The sequence below is a fragment of the Xenopus tropicalis genome, chromosome 6, assembly GCF_000004195.4.
Source record: "Xenopus tropicalis strain Nigerian chromosome 6, UCB_Xtro_10.0, whole genome shotgun sequence".
Taxonomy (NCBI): Eukaryota; Metazoa; Chordata; class Amphibia; order Anura; family Pipidae; genus Xenopus; species Xenopus tropicalis.
This window is the reverse complement of record NC_030682.2, coordinates 65,204,815-65,232,288: the sequence shown is the minus strand read 5'-3', so window position 1 is coordinate 65,232,288 and position 27,474 is coordinate 65,204,815. Positions and strand designations below refer to the sequence as shown.

The 27,474-nt window shown below is 39.9% G+C and overlaps 1 protein-coding gene across 1 annotated transcript in view; it reads right to left on the bottom strand.

Moving 5' to 3' along the window:
* Positions 1–27,474, bottom strand: part of fhod3 (formin-like 3) — a 146,999-nt gene that overhangs the window by 77,521 nt on the left and 42,004 nt on the right. Inside the window, exons 4-8 of the mRNA XM_031903981.1 lie at positions 22,972–23,039; positions 18,713–18,818; positions 12,773–12,867; positions 10,980–11,091; positions 8,972–9,066 (exon numbers count right to left, since the gene is read on the bottom strand). Coding sequence (XP_031759841.1) covers positions 8,972–9,066; positions 10,980–11,091; positions 12,773–12,867; positions 18,713–18,818; positions 22,972–23,039 — 476 coding nt within the window. The remainder of the gene's footprint in view (positions 1–8,971; positions 9,067–10,979; positions 11,092–12,772; positions 12,868–18,712; positions 18,819–22,971; positions 23,040–27,474) is intronic.

Here is a 27,474-nt window from a genome sequence, read left to right as displayed (position 1 = left end):
TCATTGTTTTGTTCATTTATAGTAAGTTACAGTGGGGCCAATGTTGTGTATCAGTGCCAGTGTTATAGTGCCAGGGCCTGAATATCTGCCATCTGTACCCACTGCTTCTCACTGTATATAATGTGCTGGGTTTGTAAATACAGACTGCGTCTCACTGTATATAATGGGGAGTCAGTACCCACTGCCTTTCTTGCTATAAAACTAACATAAACACATCTAAAGGGGTGGTTCACTTTTAAGTTAACCTTTAGTATGTTATAAAATGGCCTATTCCTAGCAACTTTGCAATTGGTCTTCCTAATTCATTTTTTTGAATAATTTGCCTTTCTCTTCTGCCTCTATACAGATTTCAAATGGGGGCCAAAAAATATTGCTCTGTGAGGCTACAATTTTATTATTATTATAATTTTGTATTACTTATTTTTCCAAGTAGGCCCCTTAACTATTCATATTCCCATCTCTTGTTTAAATCACTACCTGGTTGCTAGGGTAAATAAGACCCTAGCAACCAGATAGCTGCTGAAATACCAAATGGAGAGCTGCTGAACAAAAAGCTAAATAACTGAAAAACCATTAAAAATAAAAGTGAATTCGAATGCGAACTACCCCTTTAAGCTAACTGATCACAAACACAAATGTTTGCAGATCCCCTAACAGAAGTGCGCGTATGAATACTTTTACTACTAATACTAAACATTTTAGGGTAAAAAAAAAAAAGCACCCCCACCCACACTTTTGTACAGTATCCCTGGAAGTCAGTGGGAACGGCAAGAGGTAGTTGGGAGGTTAACTTTTTATGTCAGCAGCGAATCCACTAAGTGTCACATTAGCTGTAGGTCAGTCTGTGTATGGGCCATATTTAGCCTCCCCTAGTATCATCCTGCAAAAAAAAAAAAAATATATATATATTTATCTGTTACAGGATGATGCTAGCTTACTTGCCCCCCCTTGGAAAATTTTCTGCGGACGCCCATGGCTCAGCTCACACATTACTAAGGGAGGCGGGAGGGAGTTCTTGGCATTCAGGTGGAAAGGGGAGCAGGAGAGGGGACAGAGAAGAGAACTGCCAGACTCTGGCCACATTGAATTAAGGATGTTTCTGAGAGAGGAAGTCAGACACTGAAACATTATGTTTACAAAAAAGAGACAAGAAATTGTGTGTTTCTTTTGATAAAGGACTCAGTGCAGCATTACTATAAGTGCTTATGGCTGTATATACATAGTCCTTTCTGATAAAGCTTACTTCGTTCCTTTTAAGGAGATGAAAAGTTGAATTACTGGGGGCTGCCCAAATCGTTGGCACCCCGTGACTGTATTCACTTACCTGATACCCTGGGCTGGTGATCCTGTTAGCAGAAAACCACACCAGCCTGAGGTACAGGGAAGTGATCCTCTTCCATCTTCTTTTTACAAGCCAGCTTCTTTCTTCAAGCCAGCTTCTTTCTTCAAGCCAGCTGCACATGTGCAGTAGAGGGAAAAGCCGCACTTTAACAAAAAAAAAGGTCACCTTTTTGAATCCACTGTGCATGCGTGGTCCCCGGGATCGCAGCAAAAGTAAGGAAGAGGATTGCTTGCCTGCATGTACCCTGGGCTGGTGAGATTTTTTGTTAACAGGCACAATAGCCCGCATGCCTAACATTTGGTACTCCCCAAGTGATTTCCTTCTTCTTTAAGAAACTCACACAGGGTTTTAAGGGAAAAACCTGTTTAGTTGAGGTATTGTTCCCTGAGCAGCCTTTTCTTAAATAAGTTTGTAAGCTTTTAGGTCCAAACAACAGAAACACTGTCTTAAATACAATGGGTTTAGTTATTACACATGGAGCCCTACTGTTATGTTGTTTGGCATTGTCTTCTTAAAATAATCAAGGCTTTCCCTGAAAAAGCCCATGGCATTAAATGCTGTATTAATACTGTATATGTTATATATTTTTCAGCATAAATGGCTTTTTCCTGTGATGTGCTACCAATGCCATGTGCACCCCCATACCATCCCAGATGCTGACTTTTGAACAGCACTGATAAGGCAGATGGTCCTTTTCCTCAAAGAGAATTTGAAATTTTGATTTATACCAAAGGACAGTTTTCCAGTTTATGTTGATCATATATAAGCTTTGGACTGGAAAAGGTGGGAGGCAGTGTTTTTGAATCATGTCTATATATGGTTTCCTTCATTGCATGATAGAGTATTAACTTGCATTTTGTGGATGCAGCAATGAACTGTATTCATAGACAATGATTTTCATAAGTATTCCTGAGCACATGCAGTGTTTTCCACTACAGAATCAATTCTGTTCTCAAGGCAATGCTGCACGAGGGCCAAAAGATCTAGTAGTGGCTTTAGGCCTTGTCACTTGCTTACAGCAATTTCTCTGGGTTCTCTGAATCGTTTAATGATATTATGTACAGTAGCTGATAAAATCCCCAAATTGTTTGTTTTTACAGTCTTTCGTTGCCCCCCATCCAAACTTTTATGAAACGTGTTTCTGGCATCAAATTCTAAAGTATTTATTTTTCAGAAAACAATAACATTTCTCAGTTTTAACATTTGATATGTTGTTTTAGTACTTTTTGCAAAGCACTGCATTGTGTTTTTATTTAAATTTTACAGTGTCCAAACTTTTTTGAAAATGGCGTTGTAATTTATTTAATAAACCAGTAGATTGGAATAATCTACTATTAATATCTGGCTTCCAATCAAAATGATTCACAGCCATCTCATAATAATTACAAATATTAATGTTAGTGATGAATCATTACCAAGCAAGAATACCGTATATACTCGAGTATAATCCGAATATAAGCCGAGGTACCTAATTTTACCAAAGAAAACTGGAAAAACGTATTGACTCGAGTATAAGCCTAGGGTGGGAAATGCAGCAGCTACTGCTAAGTTTTAACAATCAAAATAAATACCAATAAAATTACATTAATTGAGGCATCAGTGGGGTATATGTTTTTCAATATTTATTTCAAAGAAAAACAGTAAACTAGCTCTGTAAGCGGAGAAGAGGGTCAACAAAAACAATATGAGTACTACCCCACGCTCATTGCACATTGACAAACTGGCAGCAGACCCGGTCCCAGAGGAGATGTAAGGGGAAATAAGTATTGCTAGTGGGAGCCTAGGCCAGGGCACTGGAGGGTCTGGTTGCAGGTGGCCTAATTTGCACACAAAGGAGAGAGGGTGCTAGTCTAGAGGGACCCATGGCAACCAACTCGAGTATAAGCCGAGGGTGACTTTTTCAGTACATTTTGGGTGCTGAAAAACTAGGCTTATACTCGAGTATATACAGTAATTAAAAAAAAAGTGAGATTCATTGAAACAGACCTTTGATTTATGAGAGAGTATAAAAAATGCAAAAAAGTGAATGATATAAATCTGTCAACCTTTACATTCATATTCTCTCATTTCAGCAAAAAAAAAATAAAAAATCACTGTGTAGAGAGATATTCCTTCTGTTTTTAACCAGAGTTGCAATTTTGCACTGTTGCAATGTTAAGTATTAACACTGGAGACAAACATCACTGATGGTGTTGCCCATAGCAACCAATCAGCAATGAGATTTAAACTGTCACCTAAAAGTTAAAAAAAAAACAAAATAATAATAATAATCAATAACTCAGCAATTATTACTGGCATTTCATTAGAAACTTCTCAGATTATAAACTCTTCTAATGAGTGGCAGCTGTTATATATCAGCTTTCCCTTTAAAAACTTCACAAACAGAACGACAAATTCAAAACGAAATTAGGTGGGTGCTCCTTCAAACACTTACACCACACACATGTTGTTTACAAATACATCAATTAATAATCAATAATTATTATTCTAATAGGATTAGATATATTAAATACATATGAGAGTGGTGTATTTTTGAACAACAGGTGTGTGGTTTAAGTGTTTGAAGGAGCACCCACCTAATTTAGTTTTGAATTTGTTGTTCTGTTTGTTAAATTTTTAAAGGGAAAGTGGCTATTCAAGCAAAATAGGTAAGTAGTGGTTAATTTCAGAACAGGGGACTCCTCAGGAATGGTTATGTCCATCTGTGGAACAAATCACAATCCTTACTAACCCCAAGGATCTGAAATACTGAGCCTTCATCTGGCCTGCAGGACTCTCATATTCTCCAGAGAGTCTGCATTTTGCCAGGTTCTAGCTAGAATGCAAAGGTTAATTTTTTATCCATTTTGTTAGGATCTTGTACTTTTCTTCCCACCACTATTATTTCCACCAAGTATGTAATTTCTTCTTTGGCATTGTGATTTCTGGAGTCCCCGAGTCTGATATTTCTTTGCAAATCTTCGTCCATGATGAACATGATACCACATTGGGCTTATTATTCTAAGATTTCTAGTGCCAAATCCAGCAATAGGACCACCTGTCTGGTAACAGTAAAAAGATTCTCCAAGATATCACATATTGTATATGCTGAAGAAACTTACCTCTGATTCAGAACTGGCATGACCTTTGTCAGAGATGTAGAGTATGTCCATGGGTCTGATATATTTAAATATATAGACTGCGAAGTTTTGGGGAACACAGTGGGGTTTTCAGCACAAATGCAGGCTACTCCAAGCTTCCAGAAAAACAGTCCATTTATTTTTTTTAACTTAAAAGGCTTTTCAGCAGAAGCAAAAGGACAACAAAAAACAGTTTGTATTCAGCAACCCAAAAGTCCAACAGAACAGAGTTGGCTTAATTTTCGCAAAGTGTCCTACATGCAGTCCAAACAAATAAATATGGCTTACTTTAGCTGATAAATGCAGTCCAAACACACACCAGTTTGTCTAAGAAAAAATCAGCAGATGAATCCCGAACAACTCACACTTGCAGATCCTACTTCCACACTCAGCACAGCCCAACCTGCCTTTCCCTTTCTTAAACATCCCCTTGGCTGTCCAGCCCACACCCTCCTGCTAACTAACCCTGCATTGCCTTTCTTAAAGGGGGTGGTTCTTACAGGGCTCAGAACTATCCAGGATACATCCCCTCCGACTTATCAGTCCCCCTTTGCCTCAACCCGGGGAAGCTGAAGGCACTCAAAGAGCCCAAACAGTGGACTCAGGAAAGAGTGTCAGCATTCCCATGCTGTTCTCTGGGTCTGTGCTCCGCCACATACCTGAACTCTTCTGAGTGCCAGGAACCCCCTGATCACTGGCATTTGACCCCTTGTTCTGCTTTATCCAGGTGAGAGCTGTACAACCGGAACTTTGTCCCCAAAAGGTAATAATGGAGCGAGTTAAAAGCCCACTTGATGGCCAGACATTCTAACTCCCCTATTGCATAGTTTTTCTCAGCTGCCATCAGCTTTCGACTGAAGAAAACTAAGGGATGCTCCTCCCCACTGATGACCTGTGACAGTACAGCTCCCAAACCTATATCAGAAGCATCCGTCTGAACCACAAATTCCCTTGTGAAATCAGGAGCCAAAGTGACAAAGTACAGACTTGAGCTCTAAGAATGCTTTTTTGAAAAACACCATTTATATTACTAAAGCTAATAAAGTACTCCTGCATGAAAAATGTCTGCTTCTGAGATATTAGCGGTTTTAGACAGTTTCATCCTGCTAAGCAGGCTTCAGCTCAACAGCTGTCTGAGTTTCAATGACCCTATCTATGCCAAAAAACCTGGTAATAGAAGCTTAAACTGCAAATATCACAGAAACCACTTAACACTGAAAATAAATGTACACTTCAATAGTGCTTATGGAAAGTTTAAATAATTTCATGCTATGCTAACCATAACATTTTAACGTATTTAAAGGGGCAGAATATTCACTTAACATACGTTCAATGAATACGGCTTGTGTGAAACATACTTTTGCCAACTGTGTTAATCATGAAAAATATATGGTTATTGTTATTTTCTGAGCTAAACAGGCCCAAAGGGGAAACTAAAGCTTCACAATGTTTAGTCCTTGCAAGGCAGATAATTTGATTAACAGTGCACAGATAATCCCCCCTGCACATGGACATATATAACAAAAGGCATATTCAAAGTATGAAGGCTAACATGCAGGAGATTTAGAAAGGATAAAGTTAAATAATAAAGAAGCAAACAAGAGAAAGGATATAACAATAAAATAGTTAAATAATATAACCCAAATTAAAAAAATTATTATTACCTATGTAATAAATCAATAAAACCTCCAAACCCAGGAAGAACAGAAAATCTGAATAAGCTAAGTTATCTTTGCAGATAAATTGTATTTTTGTTCTATGAAGTCATTTGTGGGGGTGACAAACGTATGTTCATCACAATGACTATTAATTAAACCCACGTTGAATAAGAAGGTACACCACCTCTTTAATATACTTCTTTCCCTCTTCTGTAATCTCAGGGGTAAACATAAGACTTTAATAAAAGAAATCTAATCCATAAATTATATAGTAAAAAAATGTCCAAAAACTTTAAAAACTTTAAAATGTTTTCTTCAAACATTTTACTATTCATCCAAGCGTTTTTAAATAGTTCTGAATCATTCAGTTTAACTAAAGAAGCCGCTTGGATCAGTGGCAAAACATTTTCAAGAAAACTCAAAGTCCAGTTGCTTAAAGGAGAAAGAAAGGTAAAAACTAAGTAAGCTTTATCAGAAAGGTCTATGTAAATACAGCCATAAGCACTCACAGAAACACTGCACTGACTTCTCTGAAAAAAAGATTTCTTGTGTCTGTAATTCCTGTGCCACAGACACTCAGCTCTCTTTTCTCTGCTCTTTCCTGCTCCCCTCCTCTCCCTCAAGAATGCTAAGAACTCACTCCCCCCCCCTTAGGAATGTGGATCTGAGCCAATCAGCAGGAAGCTGACTCATAGGGGCAGATTTATCAAAACGCAAGGTCAAATCCCGAATGGGAAAAATTCGGATTGGATACATAGTTACATAGGGTTGAAAAAAGACCATTGTCCATCAAGTTCAACCCATCCGAGTAAACCCAGCACACAACCTATACTAACCAATCTATACACTCACATACCTAAACTATATATACAACCAGTAATACTAACTGTAGATATTAGTATCACAATAGCCTTGGATATTCTGCTTGTTCAAAAACTCATCCAGGCCCCTCTTAAAGGCATTAACAGAGTCTGCCATTACCACATCACTAGGAAGGGCATTCCACAGCCTCACTGCCCTCACCGTGAAAAACCACCTACACTGCTTCAAATGGAAGTTCTGTTCCTCTAATCTATAGGGGTGACCTCTGGTGCGCTGATTGTTTTTATGGGAAAAAAAGAACATCCCCCAACTGCCTATAATCCCCTCTAATGTACTTGTACAGAGTAATCATGTCCCCTCGCAAGCGCCTCTTTTCCAGAGAAAACAACCCCAACCTCGACAGTCTAACCTCATAGCTTAAATCTTCCATCCCCTTTACCAGTTTAGTTGCATGTCTCTGCACTCTCTCCAGCTCATTAATATCCTTCTTAAGGACTGGAGCCCAAAACTGCACTGCATACTCAAGGTGAGGCCTTACCAGGGACCTATAAAGAGGCAAAAATATGTTCTCATCCCTTGAGTCAATGCCCTTTTTTATACAAGACAGCACTTTATTTGCTGTAGTAGCCACAGAATGACACTGCCTGGAATTAGACAACTTGTGATCTACAAAAACCCCTAGATCCTTCTCCATTAAGGATGCCCCCAACACACTACCATTCAGTAGATAGTTCGCGTTTATATTATTTCTACCAAAATGTATAACTTTGCACTTGTCAACACTGAACCTCATTTTCCAGTTTGCTGCCCAGTTTTCCAATTTTGTCAAATCGCTCTGCAAAGCGGCAGCATCCTGCATGGAACCTATAGTTTTCCACAATTTAGTGTCATCAGCAAAAATAGAAACAGTACTCTCTATGCCCACCTCCAGGTCATTAATAAACAAGTTAAAAAGCAAAGGACCAAGGACTGACCCCTGCGGTACTCCACTAACCACACTGGCTCAATTAGAAAATGTTCCATTTACCACCACTCTTTGTACTCTATCCTTCAGCCAGTACACTCTTTGTACTCTATCCAATAACAAATATTATGTTCTAGGCCAATATTCCTCAATTTGATCATTAACCTTCTGTGAGGTACAGAATCAAACGCTTTAGCAAAATCTAAGTAGATGACATCAACTGCCATTCCAGCATCAAGGTTCCTGCTCACCTCCTCATAAAAGGCAACTAAATTAGTCTGGCAAGATCTGTTACGCATAAAACCATGCTGGCACAAACGATAATTTCTGATGATCGCAAATATCACAAATATGCTTACGAAAAAATCGTATTAGTCACGATAATATCGTATTGGCGATCTGAAAGTCACAAAATTTTCGTATACGAACGATCGTAAAACGCAGGAAAACCTTTCCGACTTTGATCCTTCTGTGCACGATTTTGGAAGCCTCCCATAGGAATCAATGGCACTCTGCAGCTCCAACATGGTCCAAGGAAAGTCACGATACCGAAGCTTGAATGAATCCGAAACTTTCGTACTCGTTGCGACAATACGATTTTGTCGCGTTTTTTTTTACGCACAGTAAGAAAAAGTCGCGTTAAATAACGAAAAAATCTGCGAAAATACGCAAGGTACGAAAAAGTCAAAGAAAACACGAACGGTCCGATCAAATGAATGGGCCGTTCGTGGATTGATAAATCCCCCCCATAGTCTAACTAACTGAGCATGTTCACTTGGTCTGGGTGTCTGTGCAGGAGTGAGGCATTATGGGAACTTTCTTTACACAGCTCAGCGTTTTTTCTTCCTGTTTGGCTTCTGATCATCTGAACGGGAGAAATATTGGGAGACTTAAGAGCACTATTGAGACAACTCAAGGTATGCCTGCAGATTGAGATTGACTCTTTATTAGCCTTTCCTTCTCCTTTACGACTTATTTCTACTAGATGCTAAACATTATGAAATCTTTATATACAAATTTAATACATAGTTTTCAATCACTAAAAAAAATTTGCTTATTTACAAACCTTATTAATTAATGTCATCATATGAACAAGTAGCTCAGTGTCTACACCATCCTTCTCTCTGAGTATGTCCATAATAGTGGACCATGCTTTGACTCCTATGGAAAGAAAATATTGCTTAAACACAACAGTACTACATATATCATTATGGTGCACTTCAATAAACTGTACAAATGCTGTCCATTTTTGCAACATTTCACACAAACACACACATACTTACTAAGTCCCCTGTTTCTTGGGCATTTAAATATTAATAAAAAAAAACACTAACTGCAAGCACATTTTATGCTGCATATGCTTTAAACAAAACCATACTTTTTCTTAATGTACAGTGTTTAAGGAATTCAAAATAAGTAAATATGTCTTACTCCAAACAACAAGGCTTTGCTAAATTTAGAAGCAATTTCCAAAATATCAACTCACACTTTTTATTTTCAAGCTTTCTTTCATCCTTTCTAAATTGTTTGATACCACATATGGATATGGTTAACTAAACTGCTGTATGTTGCATGCAGGATGTTGCATGCAATAAAAGAATGGGAAAGTCTGTAAGAGCAGGAAAATAATTCAAAAGGTAACAGCTTTCAAAAGCTTACTTTTTTAAAAAAGTAATGATGTTCTATATGGTGGACAACCCTTTGAATTAGTTGAGATTAAATGTTTTGTAGCAATAGAAATGTAATTTCAGCCAAATATATTTAACCGTGAAGGAAACTTATTAGGGATTGCTATAGTTGGGAAGAGTCTGTTTAGAAAAATGAATGCCACAATGGTGCATCACCACCAGGAAGAAAAAAGTATATTTATGCTAACAGGCTGACTTTTCTTCTTACAGCTTTTCAAAAAGACAGTTAGGAGCATATTTATTAATGTTTTTACAGTGATTCAAATTTTTTGTGCTAAAACTCACAAACTCAAAATATAAATTCAATCTAATAAAAAAAAATGTGTGGTGTTAGATTTACCCTTTTTAAATTCATAATTTTTATAAATCAAAAAGATCAATGGCTAGCCACTACTAATTCATAGAAAGTACATACAATTGAAAAAATATGGAGCTTCTTGTTAAAATATGGAGAAAAACAAAATCAAAGTCAGTCAAGCGGATCGGACACATTCACTTACAGTAGATATTGCAATCACATAAGAGGGGTATAGCCTGTCCAAAAAATGGTAGGAACTTTCACTTATGCTCTTGTCACATACAGGCTTATAGGGCGTCCCCAAGGCTTGCACAACCGGTAAGGAAAGATCTCACCAGCAGACGTTTCCTTCACTGTCACTTTAGCTCTGTCTACTTTGTGTCCTTTCTCACTCTGTGAATCCATGTCACTCAGTACAACCCTTCACTTCTCAGGCTGAATCGAAAAAGCTCTGCATCCCACCCACTTGCCTGTTCCACTCGACATTTCACTGTCCAGTGCCTCGTAAATTATAAAAAACGGTGGTTCTTATTTGTATTGTGTATATATTGTATACATATCATGCATTGCTATGCATTTAACCAAGTATGGCTTCATTAGGCAATCTCCTATACTTACAACTTAAAATAAAAATTTTAAATTATTTGCTAATAATGGAGTCTATGGGTGATGGCCTACCTGTAATTTAATTTTTTTTATCTTTTATATTAAAACAGTACCTTGTAATTGATCCTAATTATGATATAATTAAACCTTACTGGTGGCAAAATAATCCTATTGAGTTTAATTAATGTTTAAATTATTTTTTAGTAGACCTAAAGTATGGAGGTTCAAATTACGGAAAGATCCCTTATCCAGAATCCAGGTCCCAAGCATTCTGGATTGCCATTTAAGGCTTATTGTCACTACAGTACTTGCACTCATTACTTAGTTAATGTATCCAATGAACATCAGAAGCAATGTGAATGGTGAAAAAGCTCTTTGTTGACTGTGATAGTAGTTAATTGAAGGTGAAGAATTACATGCAGCATTAAGAGCTTATTTAAATTTAAGTAATATGTCCTTACCTTTTTGTAATATGTCCTTACCTTTTTTGATGTCAGATACAGTCACTGCCTGAGTTAGAAGTAGTGAGTTTGTTTCAGTGTACTCCACAAACACCAGCAGTAACTTTAATGATGTTTTTACAACCAATCTAAACTGATAAGAAAAGAGAAAAAAGGCAATTTTATAATTCTACAAATTTAATTTTTACATTTGCACATGCTGTGAAATAGTTGTTGTATACAGTGTACTAAATTCATAGATAAGTTATTCAACAGCACCAATTGAAAAGTACACGCTCGACACAACCGCATTAGTGACAGTGACTAAATGTAAATGTAAATGTCCCTTGGTCCACAGTATTGCCTACAGCTACTTGGCAGCGATCACCAACAAGGACCATGTGCAGTGGGCCAGGACCAGATCAGCTTCCAATGTGCATGCTTCTATTTAGCAATAAACGTGTTTGACCACTGCACTGTGTATTCAATATGAAACTTTACTAGTGCTTTGTAAGAAGAATTATTCTCTCCTCTTGCAAATCTATACTCCTCCTCATTGGTACCACACAAGACTATACAGAGGCTTAGAAAATAAAAAATGCTAACTAAAACTGAAGTACTCAAGGATTTATTCCATCGGGCCCACAGTTTCAGGCTAAGAATAGGATCTCTGTTTTAAAAGTGGAACCACATTAGCAATTTGTCAATATTTTAATGCCATGTAAGAACTTAAATAATCTAAAAAGATTAAGTACAGAGTTTTGGCAATTAGTACCATGGATGAATCAGGATGTTCAGGATTGTTGTTTACCTTCACTTGTTCTAGTTCTCTTTTGAATTTCCTCCTGAGTCACCCATGCATCAAAAGTTATATTACTAGAATTAGGTCTATTAAAGGGGAAACATTCATTTGTTGGTTCCTCAATTATGTAGCTCAATGAAAAATAATTCATAATCTCTGCTTTTTACAGCTCTCATTAACCAATTGACCTGCCATTGATACTAAGCAAGTCAAGAAAAACACATTGAATACAACATGCAAGTACTTTCAGAAACCTCAAATAGTTATTATAACTTATTAAGAAAAAGGTGAAAATCACCAGAAAAAAAACATCAAGTAAAAGCTTGAGAGACAGCATAGTTTCATGTCAGTAAAGGTGAGAAAGACTATAAAAGTGGTCATCGAAAAGTGGTGGTTTCCTAACACAGCCACATTGTATTAATTAAGGGACAACAAATGTCTGAATGAAAGCCCCATCACACAACTGGTTTATGATTCTAAATTAACACTATTAATTTAGATGAGCACTGTTTGTCCAAAGTAGTCACATATTCACCTCTCTCACTGACTGGCAGAGAGGAAGAACATTTGTTAGAAAGGAGTTTATCAGGTGTTTAGTTTAATTTTTAAAAGTTAATTTTAATAACTATGATGTAGACAGCAATATAATGAGACAATGGTTTTCTTTTTTCAAAGTGTTGATATTGCATTATTTTCATTTCGATTTTCTCTTTTCATATCTCGTATGTCATATTTTGAGTCAGAAATGCCAAGCAACCAGATAGCAAATTTTTTTTTTAGTCTAATTTTTTACTTTTGTAATGACTGCCTTAGCCCCCTGAACATACCTTAACACATTGTTTACTGTATAGGCAGGTATACTATATAGGGTTCCAATGACGCCAACAGGACGTGCACTATGCTGGTGCATGCTATTGCAGCAAAAAAATATATATAGTCATGTGGAATGGCCCTCAAAGCAATAAGTGTACACATTTTGGTGCTTTGCCCATCTTCAAACTTAGTCAAACTGTATTGTTCAGCTTGTTCTTACCTTTGATCCAATAAGAGTGTAGAGCCACTGAACTGTTTCGTTATTATTTATAATTCCATTCATTCCATCAACATACAGCATGATTTGTCCCAGTGCTGTGAAAAGAGAAAAGCATGAAGTATTAATTACTTATAAAGTTCAAAGCACAAACAAGAGAACAAACACACTGCCATTGGCCCTGTCATTGACATCTAGTACTCTAAGGAGTTGGGGCACATGTGATAAGTAAGGGTTTGTGGCTTCACAGCATAAAAATTTGTGGGAAATGCCAGATACATGCAACAGAGCACAAACTGGTTTGAACCCATTTACTGCCAGCAATTTAGTTGGTCTGTGTACGCTAAGGACAAAGCATGTGAATTTCTTTTTCCTGTAGCATAACCTTAATGCAGGTATTAAGGTGTTGGCTAGTTCTAACCTCCTCTGTTGACAATATCAAACCCATGTCATTGAAAAATGTTATAGAGAAACTGAGACCCATGAACATTGTAAACCATCATAAATGTGTATATGTTTTATATATAAATATATTATATATTTTTTAAGCTTTCCCAATACACTTTTACTTCATTTAGGTCAGTGCTGTCCAACTTCTACGGTGCCGAGGGCCGGAATTTCTCTAGCATACATGGTGGAGGGCCGCTAATGGAAGCCAGTTTTGACCACACCCCCTTTTTAAACCACACCCACTTCAAACCACACCTATTTTATCACAATGGTGGTAGCACAGCAAAATCCCAAATGCTTGGTCCTTACTGTGGGGATATCAACCATCATTCATATGTGAAAGAATTAGGTCATATTAAGATATACCCTTAAATTCCATATGCCTCCTCCTCCCTTGTGGATAGCAGAGCAACCCCCAGTACATAATTACACACCTTTGGGACCATTTAATGGCTATTTCCAACTGCTAACAAACTCCCACAACAAACCCCTGCCAGGTTCACCTCCCACAGGCAGCATAGGGCAAGCAGAGTATGGCACACACAGGCAGCACTCTGCCTGTCCTATGCTGTCTGTGTGTGCCATACTCTGCCTGTCCTATACTGCCTCTGTGTGCCATACTCTGCCTGCCCTACCCTGACTGTGTGTGCCATACTCTGCCTGCCCTACCCTTCCTGTGTGTGCCATACCCTCCCTGACCTATGCTGCCTGTGTGTGCCATACTCTACCTGCCCTATGCTGGCTGTATGTGCCATACTCTGCCTGCCCTACCCTTCCTGTGTGTGCCATACCCTCCCTGACCTATGCTGCCTGTGTGTGCCATACTCTACCTGCCCTATGGTGGCTGTATGTGCCATACTCTGCCTGCCCTACCCTTCCTGTGTGTGCCATACCCTCCCTGACCTATGCTGTCTGTGTGTGCCATACTCTACCTGCCCTATGCTGGCTGTATGTGCCATACTCTGCCTACAGTACCTATGTCTTAGGTGTGAAGAAGTGAACAATGGGAGGGATTACAGTCTGAGCCTGAGGTGTGAACACTGCAGGGGGTGAACAATGCAGGTATTAAAAGGTGTGAAAAACACAGTGGATTACATTTTTAAACAATACAGAGGGATTACAGCCTGAATCTGAGGTGAGAACCATGCAGGGGGCCAGTTAATCACAGTACTGATACCATTTAAATCTTACACAAGAGTAAGCCATCAAAGCAGCCAGACAGGTGGGGGGCCACACAGAGGGGGGTCGCGGGCCGCATGCGGCCCGCGGGCCGCCAGTTGGACAGCACTGATTTAGGTTATCCCAAGGATAGGTCACGGATCCAGGAAAAGGAATTCCGGAGAATATTTGTCATTAATTTAGATTTTACCTCTCCTCAATGAATTCTACTTCTGAGCTATTTTAAAGGGATTACATTAGGACAAAGGTCAGACAAAGGTCTGAAAGCTATGAGGGTAAGTTTCTCAGTTTCTCAACTTGCCTTATGGGGAAAAAATGTTCTGCACTTTTGTCACACTTGCATATGTTTGCATACTTTTTCACACACATTTTTTTGTATTTTTTTTAACCATTTAAATGATTTTATTTTCCATAAAACTGTTTATTTTACAGAGTGACAAATAAATCAGGTATCAGGTATCAGGTAACTAATCACTATATCAAATATTTTGTTATTTCATTCATCATTACATTTTGTGCTTTTATCTCTGCATTATTCTTTGTTACTTGTCTTTTTAGCATTATTTTGCAGTTTGGTAGTTAAAAGTAAAAATACATATTTACCCATTTTGGACTGCTCTAAACTGTCTAAAAATATATGGTTTTCTGGGGTCTTGAATTGTCAGAAAATTCATATTTGTTAGTTTAATTTTAGCATCCTTAAATGCCACATACTGATAAATTGGAAATCAATCTGCTCAAATATCCCTGGAATTTATATTTAGTATAGTTTATGTTGCGTACATAAGAAGTGCTAAAAACTGCAATATTTTAGTCAATTTTTAGGAATATTGTAAAACCACTACATTTATCCCTGCTTTGCAGTTTATTAGTTTGAAACCAAAAAGGTTATTTACCCATTTTACATTTATTTATTTATTTTTAAATATATGGTTTTAATGGGTACACATAATCTTGGGGTTCTTCTCACATATAGTATGTATGCAGGGTACTTATTTTGCAGCAGCTTACATGTTAACTATGATTGGGGCCTTTACCCCACATATATTTGGTAAACCCATTCATATTGGGCATTAAACGGTTTAGTAATCCCCTGGCATTAACATTCTGGTTGTTTTATGTTGGTGCCTAATAACATGGAAGATAAGGTTCCTGCCAGATTTGGCGGATTCTCGGTCTGCACATAAATACAGGCTGAAAATCTGTCCCTATGCTGTCCCTATAGCTTATTGGGTATGAAACTGCTGCAATTCCATATCTAGGGACTAGGGAAAGTGCTAGAATGTCTTCCTGAGTTTTCCACTGTAGGGCATCCAAACCATTAAAGGGTATCCACATAGGGTTCATTTACAATGTACCAAATTGTACATGCTGTAACTATACTCTGCTCCATAGCAGCAATCTTGTTTTGAACAAAGAAATGATTACAGACAACATTTTCTAACCATATAACATACTTTGTAATGACAGGCTACTTACGGTAATTGTACAAATCCAAATTGCTCTTGTTTTGAGAGCGTAGCAGTAGGGTACACACAAGTGTTGTCCCGTAACTCCCTTGTATCTTGGTATTTTAGTAAAATGATCTTACATGAAATCCCAAGGCCAAGGATCCTACAATGGCAGTCTTTTACAGGTTTGGGACTAGAATGGGGTCCAGAACGGTCGGGACCTGAGGTTTTCCGAATATGTTTTTTTTTTTGTAATTTGGATCACCCTACTTAGACATAAGTCTACTAAAAAATCATTTAAACATTAAATAAACCCACTAGGATTATTTTGCCTCCAATAAAGATTAATTATACCTTAGCTGGGAACAAGTACAAGGCACTGTTTTATTATTACAGAGAAAAAGGAAACACCTTTTAAATATGTGAATTATTTGATTAAAGGAGAATGGAATGTTCAATTACTGGGGGATGCCAAATATTATGCACCCCCAGTGATTGCAATCACTTACCTGATACCCGGGCTGGTGCTCCTGCTAGCAGAAAACTGCACTGGCCCTGGGTTCATCTGTGCAAGCAATCATGCTTCTTTCTTTGTGCAAAGCATGAATGCACAGTAAAGTAAAAAAGGCAAACTTTAACAAAAAAAAAGCTGTTTTTTATCAATCTACTACGAATGCACCCAGGATTTTGATGAAAAAAGAAGGGAAGAAGAGGATCTCTCACTCGCACGAACCACAGGCTGGTAAAGCTTTCTGCTACCAGGAGCACTGGCCTGGGGTTTCAGGTAGGTGATTACTATCACTGGGGGTGCTAACATTTGGCAGCCACCAGTGATTAAACCTAACTTTCTCCTTGAAAATGGAGTTTATGTAAGGATGGATGATGATCTGTTACCCAGAAACCCATTTGTTTGAACATTCCTGTTTTAACAACTAAGTTATTATGGAAATTCCATCCTGTATCAAAAGACATTTATGTGGATAGATTAGACCAGTGCTGTCCAACTTCTGCGGTGCCGAGGGCCGGAATTTCTCTCGCATACATGGTGGAGGGCCGCTAATGGAAGCCAGTTTTGGCCACTCCCCAATTTTAAACCACACCCATTTTATCACAATGATCACTGCAGGGATATCAACCATCATTCATATGTGAAAGAATTATATTATGTCATATTAAGACACACCCTTAAATCCATATGCCTCCTCCTCCCCTGTGGATAGCACAGCAACTCCCAGCACATAATTACACACCTTAGGGATCATTTAATGGCTATTTCCAACTGCTAACAAACTCCCAGAACAAACCCCTGCCAGGTTCACCTCCCACAGGCAGCATAGGGTAGGCAAAGTATGGCACACACAGGCAGCACTCTGCCTGTCCTATGCTGCCTGTGTGTGCCATACTCTGCCTGTCCTATGCTGCCTGTGGGTGCCATACCCTCCCTGCCCTATGCTGCTTATGTTCCATACTCTGCCTACCCTATGCTGCCTATACACAGACAGCATAGGTCAGGCAGTACATACAATGTCTGAGGTGTGAAGAGGTGAACAATGTGGGTGATTACAGCCTGAGCCTGAGGTGTGAACACTGCAGGGGGTGGACAATGCAGGGATTAAAAGGTGTGAACAACACAGGGGATTACAGTTTTAAAGGAACAGTAACACCGAAAAATTCAAGAGATTTAAAGTAAATGAAATATAATGTACTGTTGCCCTGCGCTGGTAAAAGTTGTGTGTTTGCTACAGTAACTCTACTATAGTTTATATATAATAAGCTGCTGTGTAGCCATGGGGGCAGCCTTTCAAGCTGGAAAAAAGGAGAAAAGGCACAGGTTACATAGCAGATAACGGATAATCTCTGTAGAATACAATAGTGTTATATCTGTTATCTGCTAAGTGCCTGTGCCTTTTCTCCTTTGAATGGCTGCCCCCATGGCTACACAGCTGCATTCTTTATATAAACCATAGTAGTGTTTATGAGGCAAACACACCAGTTGTACCAGTGCAGGGCAGCAGTACATTATATTGGAATTTCTTTTATACACTTGAATTTTTTGGTGTTACTGTTCCTTTAAAAAATACAGAGGGATTACAGCCTGAATCTTGTAGATTGTAAGCTCTTTTGGGCAGGGCCCTCTTCACCTCTTGTATCGGTTATTGATTGCTTTATATGTTACTCTGTATGTCCAATGTATGTAACCCACTTATTGTACAGCGCTGCGGAATATGTTGGCGCTTTATAAATAAATGTTAATGTAATGTAATGAATCTGAGGTGATAACCATGCAGGGGGCCAGTTAATCACAGAACTGATACCATTTAAAGATAACACAAAGTTAAGCCATCAAAGCAGCCAGACAGGAGGGGGGGCACACAGAGGGGGGTCGAGGGCCGCATGCGGCCCGCGGGCCGCCAGTTGGACAGCACTGGATTAGACTATAGCAACAATGCATTAGTCAGGAAATATTTTTCCCAGGAAATCACAACCCAGCATGGTGGTGCTGGTCTATGTAATGTTATTAAATAGTAATAATCAGCATTTTTAGTTGAGTTTGTTGATGGTAACGTTTAATTATTGGATTTTTTTCTGCACCTACATTTTTGCAGGAAACAACAAAATTTGACAATACAGAATATCATCGATATTACAAAAGAATAGGGAAAGTGCCCTTGTTTGATACAGTTAAGTGTAGTCTATTTGTATGAATGAATGAATGAATGAATGAATGAATGAATGAATGAATGGACAGAACAAACAGGAGATGTTTTACCCAATATATTCTCTAGTATTTCCTCACTAATTATTTGAGAATGCAAAATGTAAAAGCTACAAAATTAAATCAGTAATCAAATACAATCCTTACCTCTTAATATGTAATTCTGATAGTTTTGGTCAGTCTCTGCTCCAAGTTTGACTAAACATTTCAAACCATCAGCCCTAATAAATTCGTGAACTAAATCTTTATCATCCTGTGGGAGGAGAATGAAACTTTATTATTTCATAAACATTATTATTATTATTATTATTAAGGACATGTCAACCCCCCAACCAAAAATTTTAGCAGAGAAAAGCCTCACAGCACTGTTTAAATACCTGCCACTCCTGTCCCTCAGAAGCAAACACTGAAGCTGCAGCGATCCCTTGGAGTTTCTCTCACTGCAGTCACAAAGGGCCGATGCTTTTAGTGCAATTGTGTTGCACATACTACAACTGCATCTGCCTGTGTGGTTTGTTGCAAATTATACGCAGTTGTACTGAATATTTTACAAGTCTGTCTGGTGTCATTTCTGGTGTTCATTTGCTTAATTTCAGTGTTTTGTGAGCAAATAAACTACAGCAATTGACACAAGGCACTGAGGGAATCCTGGAGCTAGCGCCTGGGCTGGAGGGGTGCTCCAAGTTCCCCTGCATCAATAGGCACAGCAGAGCTCAATTCAGAATTAAAGGTAAGAAGAACTGAGCAAGTAATGAGTGCACCTATATGACGTAACTAGCTTTAATGAAAGTGGTTTAATGAAAGTGATTAATGGCTCCAGTAGACATGATGTAGCTTATATCCGGTGCTGGAATTGGGGAGAGATCCTATCCCCATGTTTCTTTATTTCTGTGAATACCCCCTCAGGGGGTATGTATTAGTTTTAAATACTTTTTTATTGTAATACTGGAGCTCTTGCTCCTCTCTACTTTTGCATGCTTTAAAATACATTTCCTGAACATCAATTTTGGACAGATATTGGTTTGGTATGCCCGTTAGAGGGCCCCATACACAGATGTATCAAAAGCTGTAGAAAGCTAAAAAATGGCCAGGTTACACCTAAATTAGAGACTGAATTTGATGAAAGAGAAAAGGAGATTTTGTGATACTCACCATTAAATTCTTTTCTCTCAGGGCGTCTGTGGGACACATGGACCATGTGTATAGCATCTACCAGCAGGAGGCAGGACACTAGAGAGGAAGAAGAGGACAAACCCCTCCTTCCTGCTGCTATATCCCCCTACACTTCCTGCCTTAACCAGTTTTAACAGAGAACGATCAAGAATAATGATCAAACATTAATTATATACATGTAGGCAGAGAGAATACAAGATCTGCTTCCAGGGTGGGAAGCCCTGTGTCCCACAGACGCCCTGAGAGAAAAGGATTTAACGGTGAGTATCACAAAAGCACCTTTTTTCTGTGTATGGTCTCACAAATCCAGCGAGAAATGGTGGATTTGGAAGCCTGATGTCCCTTCCGTTGTCCTGAGAACGAATAGGGATGCCGTGGCTCGTATGTCCTTGGTGCGGTGTAGGTAGAATTTGAGGGCCCTCACCGGGTCCAGGGAATGTAAGGCCACCTCCTTGGGGGATGCCGGGTGAGGAAAGAAGGAGGGAACAGTAATGTCCTGATTAATGTGGAAGGCAGACACTACCAAAGGATGGAAGAGTTTGTAGAACCACCCGATCAGTGTGGAATACCCGGAAGGGATGTTGGCAGGAAAGAGTGCCTAGTTCGGACACTCTGAGAGCTGAGGCGATGGCCAGAAGGAAGACAGTCTTCCATGTAAGCCAGGCTAGTGGAATGGTAGCCAGGGGCTCAAAGGAGCGGATTGTAGGTCCCACGGCGGAATAGGCTCCCAGAAGGGAGGACAAATGAGTGAGACCCCTTGGATGAACATGAGCACATCAGGCAGTAAGGCCAGACATTGTTGGAAGAGGACCGATAAGGCAGAGATCTGTGAATTTGAGAGAGCTGAGTGAGAGACCCTTGTCCAGTCCTGCTTGTAGAAAGGAAAGAAGACAAGGTATGGAAAGTTCCTGAAAGGAGCTTCCCGACAGTCCGTACCAATCTCTAAAAATTTTCCATACTCGATGGTACGTCTTGGACGAGACGGGTTTTCTAGCAGCCATCATAGTACGGATAATGTGAGAATGAGAATCCTTTTCGGCTAAGAACGCCATGCCATCAAATTCAGGAAGGCTGGGTTGGGGTGGAGAATTGGTCCTTGAGCAAGAAGGTCGGGTGTCTGTGGCAGGCGCCATGGTTTGGCTTTGCTGAGAGCCACCAGGTCGGTGAACCAGGCTCTTTTGAGCCAATGTGAGGCTATCAAGATGACCACGCATCTTTCCACTTTAATCTTCCTGATAACCCTGGGAAGAAGAGGAAGAGAAGGGAAGGCATAAGCCATTTGGAAATCCTGCGTGGCCGTTAAAGTGTCCGCTGCTAGTGCTAATGGATCGTGGCATCTGGACATGAATCTTGACACCTTGCGATTCTGGCCGGAGGCCATAAGGTCTGCCTCTGGGAGACCCCATCTTTCCACGATGTCTAGGAAGACTTGAGGATTTAGAGCCCATTCTCCTGGGTTGATGCGTTGCCGGCTCAGGTAGTCGGCCTGCCAGTTCTAGAGGCCGGGAATGTAGATTGCTGATAGGCATACTTCTCTCTCCTAGGCCCATCTCAGGATTTGACTGACGTCCTTGAGGGCCTGTCAACTTTTCATACCTCCCTGGTGATTCAGATGTCCAATTGGACCTATATGGCGAGTGCCAGTGATGAAGGGCTAGGCGAACCGCTCTGATTTCGAGCATGTTGATAGGAAGGCGGGATTCCTCGGATGACCAGGTTCCTTGAGCCGTTAGACGGCCCAGGACTGTGCCCCAGCCGCGCAGGCTGGCGTCTGTGGTATGAATGAGCCATTGGGGTTCCTGGAGGGGACGTCCCTTTTTCAGGTGAGCTGAGGTGAGCCACCAGGTCAGTGCCACTTGGGGGAAATTTAGATCGTCTAGGATAGAGTACTGCGTTTCCATTGATCCAAGATGTTCCACTGCAGAGCCCTGAGGTGAAACTGGGCAAACGGAACTGACCCCAACACCTGCATGGCAAATCTGATGGAGGGTTGCGGGGTGTGAAGAAGTTGGTGGACCAGGTTTTGGATTCTGGTGACTTTTTCTGGTGGAAGGAATACCTTTTGCTGTACAGTGTCAAAGACCATACCTAGGAACAGCATGCACTGAGCCGGGGTCAGCCAGGATTTTGCTATGTTGATCATCCATCCCAGGGTGGTCAGGGTGTTCATGACTAGGGAGAGCTGGGATGTGGCTGCTGGAAGTGAAGAGGCTTTGAGCAGCAAGTCGTTGAGGTATGGGGTAATGGTACCCCCTGAGACCTCAGTGAGGCTGCCGCCACTGCCATGTTCTTGGTAAAGGTCCGGGGGGGCCAATGTAAGGCCGAATGGAACAGCCATGAACTGAAAGTGTTTGTTCTTGAATGCAAAGCTTAAAAACTGCCAGTGGGAAGGGAAAATGGGCACATGTAGGTAGGCATCTTTGGTGTCCAGGGCCACAGGGAACTCGTTTGGACGTCTAATCTCCCTGATATGACATCCCACCGGCGAGAATGTAGATCACCGGTAGGATGGCATACGTGGGGCGATGACGGCGTGTGCCACAGCCCTTAAGATCAGCCCTTTAGTTGGTTTAAATTTACTTTATGGCCTTATCTAAATCCCATTAACTTGGTATTGCTTTGTTGTGGCCTGGAGGAATCTGTGGCCCTCTGGGTAGTATTATCGGTTCCTGAACGGTTACAGCTCCTGTTCAGGATATACCCATTACCTTCAGATTGGTCTGCCATTCCTGTGAAGGCAGTCTGTCCCTGACAAATACCTCTGTATTTTTTTCCCCACTGCAGATGCCCACCAGCTTGTGACGGCCTTCTGCCTTGGTTACAGACATGCCAGGCATCCCCAAGTGAAAAATAATCAGTGGCTGAGTGCAACAGAAAGTCAGACAAGGGAGAGATTATTGGTGGGGATGAGTGCTTAAACATAGCACTGTATCACTGATATCCATTGCAACACTTGCCGTTTGTTAAAATATATGCTCAGCCACTTTGATTTCTGTTCTGTGTTCTGTGAGCAGGTTATTATTTTCTGTGGTGTTTCTTTATGTTCCCATGTGTATTCACTTTGCAGGGTCTGTCAGTTTTGGTCTTGGAGGTACACATGAAGCTTAACCTACATTTGTCCTACTGATGCAGCCACTACAGCTCAGCAAGGTTCTCTATGTATGTTTTTAACACATCAACTTTAAATATTGCAAATGAATAAATAACAATTAAAAAAATAACATCTTTCTTACCTGAAAAATTTGCTTGAGGGAAAAAAGAGCCCTTCTCAGTTCCCTTCCGTCATAACTGTAAAGTTTTTCTTAAGAAAAAAAGTTACATTCAGTTTATTACAACGTACATCACATTTATACATCATAATATATGGAGGGCACACACCAAAAAAGAATATAAATTGCCTGGGTGCCGGGTAATCAAGTGTAAGATACAAGAAACAGAAAGACTCAGCACTCACAGGACTTTGAAAGATAGCAAAAATATTTTTTATTGTGCAAAATCAACTTTCAGTTACATATTTGGGACCTTTCTCAGGATGGTGCAATAATAATAAAATAGTGCAATAAATGTTGGTATTTTGATCACATAGGAGTGCCAGTTCATACTTTATATATGAAGTATGAATAAAATTGAATGTTTATTATATCAGTCTGAGTGTGGACTTCATATGTTTCTTTACATCTTTTCTCTTGAGCCACCATTTTGTGATGGGCTATGTGTTCCCTCAGAGATCACATGACCAAAATAATGCTGCTCAAACTGTAAAAGGAAGAAGTGTGGGAGTAAATGACAGAACTTTGTCCATTGATTGGCTGATTTGACCTAACATGTATGTGTGCTGTTGGTTTGCTTGTGTGCACTGTAAAATCATTAATACTTTTAACAATTTTGTATCACTTCCACTTTATGCAGCTGGATCCTAAATTTCCTAATACAATTGTAACTAATAAGCTAAACAGGTCTCTTGGGGGAACTGAGACTTGCAGCTTAACCCTTTCCCTGCCAAGACCGTAGGTACTACGTCGTTTTAAAAAAAGCAGTTGCCTGCTAACGACGTAGTACCTACGTTCTTTGTCCCTTAGCGCTTCTCTCTGCATCGGCGGCAAAAGCCGCCGGTGCAGAGAGACAGATGCGCCCCCAACCCCTTCGGCAACGAGCCGAGGGGGTTGGGGGGGATGGTCCTGCGATGCGATTATCGCAGGACCATCCTACAAGCAGCAGATGCGATCGCATCGCATCTGCTGCTTGTACAGCTTCCTGCTTCCCCCCCCCCAGAGCCGCCTCCTACCTACTTCCTCGGCGACTGCAGGAAGGAGAAGCAGGGAACCGATCTGACCTTCAGACAGGTAAGTGTGACTTTATTTTTGTTTATACACACTTTTACACACACTTACACACATTTATATACATTTATACACACATACAACACAATTTAGCACAGTTTTTTTTTTTTTTTTTTTCCACTTTGCACACTTATATACACTCATATACACTTATATACACTCATATACACTCATATACACACTGTCACACAACTTTTACATGTGCACATGTATACACAAACTCACAAAAACTTTTTAAATTTTTTTAAATTTTTTTTCATTTTACTTCTTTTTTTTTTTTTTTATTTCCCCCCAAAACTGTTTATTTTGACAGCGTGACTATTGGATCAGATATTCTGACCACTAATTATGCTGTCGTGTGACTTATTTTGTTGTTTCATTGATTTGCACATTTTTATCCCTATATTAGTATTCCTGATCTGTTTTAGCGTAGCTTTGCCATGTGCAACTTTGGTGTACAAAAATAACTTTACCTATTTTGAATTCATCAGAATGTGTACTTTCCAAAAATATATGGTTTTCTGGGGGTCCCTGTGTACTTTGGGGGTCTTACTGCATATAATAGGCCGTCAGGGGGCTCTGTGTGCAAAAGCTGAGCTGGCAGGCGAGAAATCCTTATGCGCTATTTTCATTTTGGGGTCAGTACATACCGCAGACTTTGGTATATCTATGCATATTGGGCATCAAACTGTTCAGTAGACCTCTGGTGTTCCTATTTGGGGTGACTTGCCTTTGTACGCAAGAAATTGTGTGAGATAAATGTGGCAAACTGCAACATTTTTATGCGATTTTCTCAAATGTCATAAAAACTACTAACTTTAGGAAAGCTTTGCAGATTGGTACTTTGCTGTAGAAAGGACTCTTTACCCTTGTTGGATTTGTCAGAATGTGTACTTTCCAAAAATATATGGTTTTCTGGGGGTCCCTGTGTAGTTCGGGGGTCTTACTGCATATAATAGGCTGTCAGGGGGCTCTGTGTGCAAAAGCTGAGCTGGCAGGCGAGAAATCCTTATGCGCTATTTTCATTTTGGGGTCAGTACATACCGCAGACTTTGGTATATCTATGCATATTGGGCATCAAACTGTTCAGTAGACCTCTGGTGTTCCTATTTGGGGTGACTTGCCTTTGTACGCAAGAAATTGTGTGAGATAAATGCGGCAAACTGCAACATTTTTATGCGATTTTCTCAAATGTCATAAAAACCACTAACTTTAGGAAAGCTTTGCAGATTGGTACTTTGGTGTAGAAAGGACTCTTTACCCTTGTTGGATTTGTCAGAATGTGTACTTTCCAAAAATATATGGTTTTCTGGGGATCCCTGTGTAGTTCGGGGGTCTTACTGCATATAATAGGCTGTCAGGGGGCTCTGTGTGCAAAAGCTGAGCTGGCAGGCGAGAAATCCTTATGCGCTATTTTCATTTTGGGGTCAGTACATACCGCATACTTTGGTATATCTATGCATATTGGGCATCAATCTGTTCAGTAGGCCTCTGGTGTTCCTATTTGGGGTGAGCTGCCTTTGTACGCAAGAAATTGTGTGGGATAAATGCGGCGAACTGCAACATTTTTATGCGATTTTCTCAAATGTCATAAAAACTACTAACTTTAGGAAAGCTTTGCAGATTGGTACTTTGCTGTAGAAAGGACTCTTTACCCTTGTTGGATTTGTCAGAATGTGTACTTTCCAAAAATATATGGTTTTCTGGGGGTCCCTGTGTAGTTTGGGGGGTCTTACTGCATATAATAGGCTGTCAGGGGGCTCTGTGTGCAAAAGCTGAGCTGGCAGGCGAGAAATCCTTATGCGCTATTTTCATTTTGGGGTCAGTACATACCGCAGACTTTGGTATATCTATGCATATTGGGCATCAATCTGTTCAGTAGGCCTCTGGTGTTCCTATTTGGGGTGAGCTGCCTTTGTACGCAAGAAATTGTGTGGGATAAATGCGGCAAACTGCAACATTTTTATGCGATTTTCTCAAATGTCATAAAAACTACTAACTTTAGGAAAGCTTTGCAGATTGGTACTTTGCTGTAGAAAGGACTCTTTACCCTTGTTGGATTTGTCAGAATGTGTACTTTCCAAAAATATATGGTTTTCTGGGGGTCCCTGTGTAGTTTGGGGGTCTTACTGCATATAATAGGCTGTCAGGGGGCTCTGTGTGCAAAAGCTGAGCTGGCAGGCGAGAAATCCTTATCCGCTATTTTCATTTTGGGGTCAGTACATACCACAGACTTTGGTATATCTATGCATATTGGGCATCAATCTGTTCAGTAGGCCTCTGGTGTTCCTATTTGGGGTGAGCTGCCTTTGTACGCAAGAAATTGTGTGAGATAAATGCGGCAAACTGCAACATTTTTATGCGATTTTCTCAAATGTCATAAAAACTACTAACTTTAGGAAAGCTTTGCAGATTGGTACTTTGCTGTAGAAAGGACTCTTTACCCTTGTTGGATTTGTCAGAATGTGTACTTTCCAAAAATATATGGTTTTCTGGGGGTCCCTGTGTAGTTTGGGGGTCTTACTACATATAATAGGCTGTCAAGGGGCTCTGTGTGCAAAAGCTGAGCTGGCAGGCAAGAAATCCTTATGCGCTATTTTAATTTTGGGGTCAGTACATACCGCAGACTTTGGTATATCTATGCATATTGGGCATCAATCTGTTCAGTAGGCCTCTGGTGTTCCTATTTGGGGTGAGCTGCCTTTGTACGCAAGAAATTGTGTGAGATAAATGCGGCAAACTGCAACATTTTTATGCGATTTTCTCAAATGTCATAAAAACTACTAACTTTAGGAAAGCTTTGCAGATTGGTACTTTGGTGTAGAAAGGACTCTTTACCCTTGTTGGATTTGTCAGAATGTGTACTTTCCAAAAATATATGGTTTTCTGGGGGTCACTGTGTAGTTTGGGGGTCTTACTGCATATAATAGGCTGTCAGGGGGCTCTGTGTGCAAAAGCTGAGCTGGCAGGCGAGAAATCCTTATGCGCTATTTTCATTTTGGGGTCAGTACATATTGCAGACTTTGGTATATCTATGCATTTTGGGCATCAAACTGTTCAGTAGGCCTCTGGTGTTCCTATTTGGGGTGATTTGCCATTGTATGCAAGAAATTGTGTGAGATAAATGTGGCAAACTGCAACATTTTTATGTGATTTTCTGAAATGTCATAAAAACCGCTAGCTTTAGGAAAGCTTTGCAGATTGGTACTTTGGTGTAGAAAGGACTCTTTACCCTTGTTGGATTTGTCAGAATGTGTAGTTTCCAAAAATATAGGGATTTTAGGGGTCACCCTACATTTCTGCAGCTTCTACCCCTCATAAAACTGCCATGTGTTTATGAATTAGGTAAAGATAAGCCATGAAATTAGTGTGTACAAGGTATATTTGGGGGTCTCT